The 8,432-nt window shown below is 35.1% G+C and overlaps 1 protein-coding gene across 1 annotated transcript in view; it reads left to right on the top strand.

Annotated features, from left to right (window-relative positions):
• Positions 1-8,229: 8,229 nt before the first annotated feature.
• The window catches only part of LOC145685205 (uncharacterized), a 40,864-nt gene continuing 40,661 nt past the window's right edge, over positions 8,230-8,432 (top strand). The window contains exon 1 of the mRNA XM_081757563.1: positions 8,230-8,429. Within this exon, the coding sequence (XP_081613689.1) occupies positions 8,230-8,429 (200 nt within the window). The remainder of the gene's footprint in view (positions 8,430-8,432) is intronic.

Here is an 8,432-nt window from a genome sequence, read left to right as displayed (position 1 = left end):
AGCGACAACCTATTTCCAACAATCTGCTGCGGAGATTAGCAGCACGATTGCGGCAGACAGGCAACATGCGTGGACGCTATGGTGTCCGAAGAAGAGTCGTACTAAACAAAGACGTTCCCATTGATGTTCTTGCCGCTATTGCAATAAATCCTCATTTATCTTTGCGGCAGATAGCAAGATTGTGATATCAATCAAGGTAGTATCCTGCGTATTTTGTGGAAATCACATTTTCACCCGTACCACCTGTCTCTGCATCAAGAACTAAATGATGCGGACTGTAATTTACGGCTTCTTTCTGCAACTGGGTGGTCAATCGCGTGGAAGAACATCAGAATTTCATTCACTTCATTTTATGGACTGATGATGCGACATTCTGCAGGGATGGCAACGTGAATCTCGATAATACATGTTATTAGCAGCGGAGAGCTCTCACTGGATGAGAGGTCAATGGACAACACCAATGGCGCATTAATGTGTGGGGTGGCTTTGTTGGGACTTAGGTCATTGGCATCGACTTGGGTGGCATCGACTACACTCCGCAGAAGGTAAGCTGATTCTTTAGCTCTTTACTCATCTTTCTCCATGGCTTGATTGCACCGCCTCAGCTTTTTGTCCCATTGTTTTCTTCCATGCTTTGGCAACAGCACATTCGGTTCGTCTTTTTCGTTGCAACCAATAGTTTCTTCTTCCGTTTTGTTATAGCATCGTACACTGTCCCTTATCATAGTTCACCTCATGCACTTCGATTCTTCTCAGCCGTACGCCAACCACTGTCTTCAGCTATTGCGTGTTTCATTGGTTCCCTATTTAGAGCTTCATTCAACTGCAGCAAATGTACCTCTGATTACTGTTATAGATTGCTATAGTACGTTATATTATAGTATAAGTCTGCAACAACGCCTCTAGCGGCTAAATGGGAAAGGATATTACAAAGTTTGTCCTCTGAAAGATGCATGACATTTAGTGTCCTTTCGGATGATTCCAACAGTTATACCACTTTCCATTTCAAATTTTGAAATTGCACCCCTTTGTAGGTATTCACAATACGCCACTGGATCTCGCTACAATTTTATTGCATTCTGCACATATGATTTGGTAGTGCAATTTTTGGTTTGAAGCCTCTACGTGCGATATTAGCTGCGATATAGGACTGGTACGTTCTATTTGAATCACCCCGTATATGTATATATGAAGACAAATTGCACTCAAATTATAAAAAAAATACTGTATATTCTCAAATACAGTAAGGAGCCTTCATGAGTTTTGTGACGGCCGGGCCCCCAGGGTCGGCGTCCTCATGTTTCGGTCACCGACCGACTTTAAGAAATCGAATTTTATTCAATCATAAGGAAAAAGTCAACAATATAAAAGCATATTTATTTGATAGTAGAATGCTAATTTTTCATATCCAAGTTAGTCTTGGATTCGATAGTTAAGCCCAAGGAAATTAATGCATAAAAAATTCTCTTAGTAAAAATAATCTAAATTTTCTATTTTCAACACAAGGACGGACAAACTTAGGATGATAATTCTGTTCATGAGCATTCTGATAATTTACCAGTGATATGATCGAAATACTTTACCCATTAGCAATATTATTTCATCATAATATCTTCGTACCTATTGTCGTTTTCTTTAGAAATGGAATATACTCATGAATTGTTTATATTTGTCCAGGTGAACATTTTCAAATTGGCTGAAGTGTTTTGTGCACATGAGTTTACATTTAAAACAACAAATGAACAGATGTGGTCTCACAGTAACGATAACACATTAGTTATATTGGCTTATTACTGAATAAAATAAAATCAAGTTTCGACTTTTATGTTTCACGAATATGTCATGTAGGCAAAGGGAGACGGATGATTAATGAGTTTGAATGATTATAAAAGAATCAGTAGAATGGTCATGTGGGAGGAAACATGTAAATAGCGAGAAAACCCACGGACACAATGTTGTCCATCACAAATTCATATGGCTTGAATTCGAACGAGGTACAACTCACACTAGAGGTGAGCACTCCGCTATTTATCCACTGTGTCCTTTGATAATGAATGTTTGTGATTTATTTCATGACGAGTAATGAACACAATATTTTGTTCCAGTGAGTGAAACAATATAAAAGAATTCAATCTACTCGACGAAACTTTACAAAGGCTGAACGCTTAAAACGTATGCTTTTATGTATGATTTTTTTACTTGTGGACATCAGAACACAAACCACAATATTTTCACGATAAAATATTTTGTAAATGTACTACCATATACCAAACATTAATCATCTCAGGTCTGAGGGTAGGCTTGCAGCCACCCAAAATTGTAGGGAGGGCCTGTAGAGGTTAGGGGGGTTTATACAACCATATTATAGTTAATCACCATATATTATGGTTCATTTGCAAGCCTACCTTGAAAAGTTTAGGGGTCTGTAAAAATTTGTGGGAGCAACCTCCCGGGATACTGGCCTATCTGAAGGGAAGAACAATATAAATAAACTTATGTTTATATACTTAGAACATCATTTCGTGTGAGGTTATTGAAAAGAGAAAGCTAAGTAGCAACATACGTAAAGTAGCTACATACGTAACACATAATGAATTTCGGTCAATATTCCTGTTGTTCAGGCTCGAAAACTCCTGGACGCTAGCTAGTTAAGCCGATCGGAAATAAAAGACTGGCTCATAGATAAGTTAAATCAAAAATAAAAAAAATGAAGACCCACGTATGGAATTGTACTATTATGATGCCTATGTTTGAGAACCGGCGCCTAGGTCAGAAGTAACATTCTCGAGCACGTATCTTGTTTATGACGGTCTTTCGGCAGCTTAACCATTTGTCCACATCTATTCGCTATAGCTTCCTTCAGCTTCAAACCACCGCGGTGATCACAAAAACAATTGTAGAAATATATGAAATTAAAGAACTATATAATGCGATTCTTGTAGCATTAAGATAAGAATAGTTGTAGCAATGGTGTTAGGTGACCAATTGCTAATATGCAGAGTAAATAATAGAAAAATGAAAGGATGAATATTTTTCAAGGGATTAAGTGCTTTTAGGTGCATAAAGTGCTTATTTGTAGTCGTAGCAAAATAGCGTGGAAACTAACGGCAAGTCTTCAAAATAATGAAAAGCTATATGACGGCCTAGATATTCTCAATCAGCGCATGAACTGATATAGTGCTTAGTTCTAATGTTTTTGCGGTAATACAATAGTAAAGTAATCCGCCTTAACCGTATAAGTATCTAAAATATTTGTAATGATAGAACATTACAAATGACCATTAATGTATTTCAAGCTAGGAAAATTGGTCTTATTAACACTTTACGATAATATACAGTAAGTGTATTACTTATTTTGCCATTTCTACTTTCATTATTCTAATAAATTTATTTGCAGTTTCCAGTGAGAAACTACAATATGAAAAATTTCCCTGAAGCTTCCAATGCCACTCACAGCGCGCTTACGGACCTGTGACGTCACGCCAAATCCCTTCTCTGTGTTCCCAAGACGTAAGCAGCTCATTTTTCCATTATTTGAAATATTATATCTCCATAACGACGAAATTTTTTTTCTGAGATTTTTGGTATGAGGTATATTGAAGACTAGTTCTACACGATGGTGTCTTTAAAGTGCAACTTTTGGTCAAAAAGGAAATGTCCATACATACTCCTGTTGTTTGCCAATCAATTTGACTATTATCAAGCAACAATTTTGAACGAACTGAAAAAGCTATGTATTTAGGCTAGCCGTAATAAGTAACGCTGTGGATGAGTGGTTAGAGTTGTGCTTTCCTAATCTAGCAGTTCGAGTTTGATTCTGCTCTTAGACATTTATACTTTTTACTATGTTTCATTTACAAGACTAAGCTATAGTTGGATTATGCTAAATGAAAGGTAATCTCCAGTGGAGAAATTTATGATGATATAATCCTGAGAATACAGGAAAAAATGGTTGGAGAAAACGAGTTGCAAAGTTAATTCTGTCAATGGTTCTATATTTGATATTATAGCTATATATTTGATCAAATACAGTTTGTGAATCAAATTTATCTGTGAAAGACATTCCAATCAGATTTGTGAGCAATGTCAAAATCAGTAAAATGGATGCTCACCTGTTTCAAGTAGCATAAAAGAAAACAATCTCTCTCTCAGAGGTATCAATAAAAGTTAACAGGGATGCATGACCTAACCTAACCAAAACTAACCTAAACAAAACCTGCTTGCAGCAGAACATTGTAAGTTAAAACGTATATATATATATATATATATATATATATATATATATATATATATATATATATATATATGTGTGTGTGTGTGTGTGTGTGTGTGTGTGTCATGTTTTAGTGTTCTAGATGCAAAAGTGTACAATTATTTCTAACTATTTAATTTCGACAGAAAAATGTATCATGGGAGCCGAGGAGATACCCCACCAGTGACGCTTGTCTAGATTTTACCCATTTTTGTTATATTTGACGCAAACTAGTGACAACACTATTCCATGTACAAATGTGGTGTAAACTACAAATTGAAACATTAAAAAATTGAATGGGCCCATTTTGACTCAGAGGAAATTATGTGTATATAAAAATCGAGGGACGTACAAGGGTTATAGCAATATTTCTCTAAATAATTCTTACTAGAAAGGCGTGTTTAACTGCAATTACTTAATCAATGTTTTTATTGTAATTGCTATTATTATTATTATTTTGTTATTAATAATAAAATCATAGTCGTTATCTTTATAAGAATTTCTGGCTTAGTCATAAATGATTTCCACGTCTCTATTCGAAGTTATATTTAATCCAATCCGTTAGAAACAAAGAGAAACTTCGAGAAAAGGTAAAAGACAAATCTTACTCAGACGGGATTCGAACTAACTTTTAAGAGTGATTACGTGCAAGCGCTTTAGACCATTTTTCTTTTGTTTAAGTTAACTAAATCACCGAACGTATCTCAATAACTTGTCTCTATTTTCTACTCGTAATACATATTTTACAGTTATTTCCTATAACCATGAACGACAGGGACACAAATATAAAAACATTAAAGACAGTTAAAATTCTCCGAGCGCGAATCGAACCTTGACGCCGTACACCAAGGACACACGTGCTAGCCATTATACCAGCAGGGAGAGCAAATGAAATGTGTTTAAGTGACCAAAGTTTAAGCGTATTTCACCCTGACGTATTATGTCCATTGATCGTATGTTTATGTTGACCATATTTGTTACTTTGAGGAATGATGTAAGTTATTGATCTACGTTCTATTACATATTCGTCCATAAATATTATATACAGTATTAGAATTATTCATGATTTGTCATGGCAATTCACTGGTGAATGCACAGTACAAAAATAATGCAATTGGAAGGAGAGTTCGGCATTATCTTTCGCCGACATTATTCAATATCTACCTAGAAGAGATAGCGAAGAGGAGTCTACATAATGGTGATATTATTACGTTAGAAGATAAAATGATCAGGTGTATACGGTTTGGGGTTGATATGGCTGTTGTTGCAGAATATAAAAAGAAAGCCAATAATATCTTGGAAACCTGAGAAGAGTTTGTGAAGAATATAGCATGAAAATAAATGTTACAAAGACAAAATGCAGTAGCAGCGGAGAAAATACAACAGGTGGCTAATTTTGTCTGACAAGTAACACTTCCCAAGTGTAACACTGCGATTTTTATAAAATTGGCTAGGTAGATACATACAAAATAAACGAATATGTTTTTTTTTTAATTTCTGCAGAAAAACGGTTTTAGAGACAGAAGCCTCTATCCAAAATTTTGGAAGTTTATGCCCGAAAATCAAGAAGAAGTGCTCCGAAGTGAATGAAATTGTACGCAGATATTGTAGTCCTAAAATGAGAGAATACGTGTTTCGTATTCTCCTATAAAGAAACGATTGGGTGAGGCACGGGCCCTTCCAAAAATTTGATCATGGAATATTAGAAGTGCTAATAATAGTATGTCACAAGCGCTTAAAGGACATGAAGAACTAGAACGAAATTTTCTTGTAGTGACAATACGCAAACAATGTAACGAATACGGGATTTTTATTTTCTGCAGACCAACGGTTTTAGGGGGCAAAAGCCCTCACCCAAAATTTTGAAATTTGACGCCCGAAAGCCAATAAGAATTGGACCGAAGTCAATGAAATTGTGCACAGATATTGTAAACGTGAAATGAGGGAACACTGTTTCGAATATTCCTTAACGAAAATAGTTGGGCAGGACACAGACATTGAAAACCGTTGATTACGAAATATCAAAAGTACAATTCGGAGGGGTCTTGGCTATAATAGTGTTCTGGGGGCCAAGGCCCCCTAAGAAGTAAATTTTACCGTAGTAGCGCAGGAAGGAGTGGAGCGAAGCAAATTGAATTGTGTGTAGGTATGGCGTACACACAAGGTCTCTCGTGTCCAAGTCCGCATCCGATTTGCTTCAAATTTGGTACATCAACAGTAAATAGGGAATAAATCGACAAGTCTCTCTGTTTATGCGGAAAAACATTGTAAGAGTTAAAGGTGCCTCCCGAAATATTATAAAATACGCTATACTGGTGGTGCTTACTGTCGATGTACCAAATTTGAAGAAATCGGATGAGGACACATGTTGAACACGAAAGGTCTTATTTTATATATGTAATATCTACACACAATTTCATATGGTTAGGTTCACTCTTTCGGCCACCCATCTCTTCGGTCCACCCAACAGTTTTTATTATTATTATTATTATTATTATTATTATTATTATTATTATTATTATTATTATTATTATTATTATTATTATTATTATTATTATATTTTCAGGGAAAGTATTCCCTCAACTATCAAATATTTGAATGGGTGCTTTGACTCATGAAACCTTTTCTCCGCAGAAAATTAAAAAAAAAGATTCGTTTATATGTATTATCTACCTGCTAAATTTTATCAAAATCGGAGTGTTACACTTGGGAAGTATTACAGGTTAGGAACGTAGAGTTTAAGCCGTCGCAATGGCTAAGTAGTAGAGCATTCACTTCTAGTTCATTCGATCTCAGCTCGCACCAAGTGAACTTTGTGGTTGCATGGGTTTTCTCGGGGTTCTCCCAGTTCTTTCATTCCACCTTTCATTTATTTCTCAACTTCACCGTCTCTTTTAGCCTAGCTGAGATATCTATGGGAGGTAAAACTCAAAGATTTCATTTCATTTTAGAGTTTAATGTCCATTTCAGCATCGAGGCTATATGAGGCAGAACCTACTGATTAACGTGGAATCCCAACCAAATGAGCTCCCGCCTATTTTGATGAATGCATGTATCATATAGAAGTCTGAAACAATATTATTATTATTATTATTTTTAGTATTATTATTATTATTATTATTATTATTATTATTATTATTATTATTATTATTATTATTATTTTACATATTACTTGAGATGCAAACTATAGTTGCAGTATTGTAAAAAGAATATTGCCTAACTGATAATGCTTATGAGAATTGTTACATTTATACAGTGGTGGATCTCCTCTTTCAACCCTGGAAAACCAGTAACTACGTAAAGTCCTCTTCCACTCTACAAATAAAGCACTGATCAGCATATAACAATGGAAAAGAATTAAATTTTAAACAGGAAGGTCAAACTTTACATATTGTTAGTTCTGTAAAACAGATGATTGTTTAGATTTAGTAGATGAACATACACTAGAAGCACGAAACAGTCATTTTGAGTGTTTCAAGAAATATAATTTCGTATCATTTCTGTAATATTTTCGCTAAGGACCTTAAATTCATTGACTTTTAATATTTTTGTGCCAACTTGTTGATAGCATTAATAATAAGTTTATGCTTCTTTTTACAGGGGCGCTATTGTCAGTTATACCTAGAAGCACGAAGCAGTCAGTTTGACTGCCTTATAAAGAGCATAGGAAATTAGTGTTTCTGTTTCTGAGTTAAATATGGCAGTATTGAATATTTCTTATTTCTAGATGAAAAAAAAGGTTGAAACCTTTATTCATTGTAATTTGAGAGGGAAAAATGTAAGATAACTTATTGTTTAATTTAGGTATATTGCGATACAGAGTTCCTACGAAAACTTCATATTTTTTATTGTGTTTTGAGATATCTCAGTGTTTTATGGTCGTCAAACGAATTAGCTCAGATACAAGTGGCCAATATCTACATGATAGTGTGCACTTGGAGTTGGTTGAGCTCAATCGTGTCCATTGACATTTTACGATGAGAACTGAAGAAATACTTCGAGTATTACATGATGTCTTAGAAGATGAGTCTGAGGATTCGAGTGGAAGGTATGAAAACGGAAGTGATTCTGAACCTGAAGAGAACATTTTATATTCCAGTGATGAAGGAGAGGAATACAGTGATGGAGATGACAACGCCAGTAGTGGTGACAGTTTTATTGCTCCTGATGGAGCATTGTA

Source organism: Thermobia domestica, chromosome 5 (genome assembly GCF_964235325.1).
Source record: "Thermobia domestica chromosome 5, izTheDome1.hap1.1, whole genome shotgun sequence".
In the NCBI taxonomy this organism is placed as follows: Eukaryota; Metazoa; Arthropoda; class Insecta; order Zygentoma; family Lepismatidae; genus Thermobia; species Thermobia domestica.
This window is presented reverse-complemented; position numbering and strand designations above follow the sequence as displayed.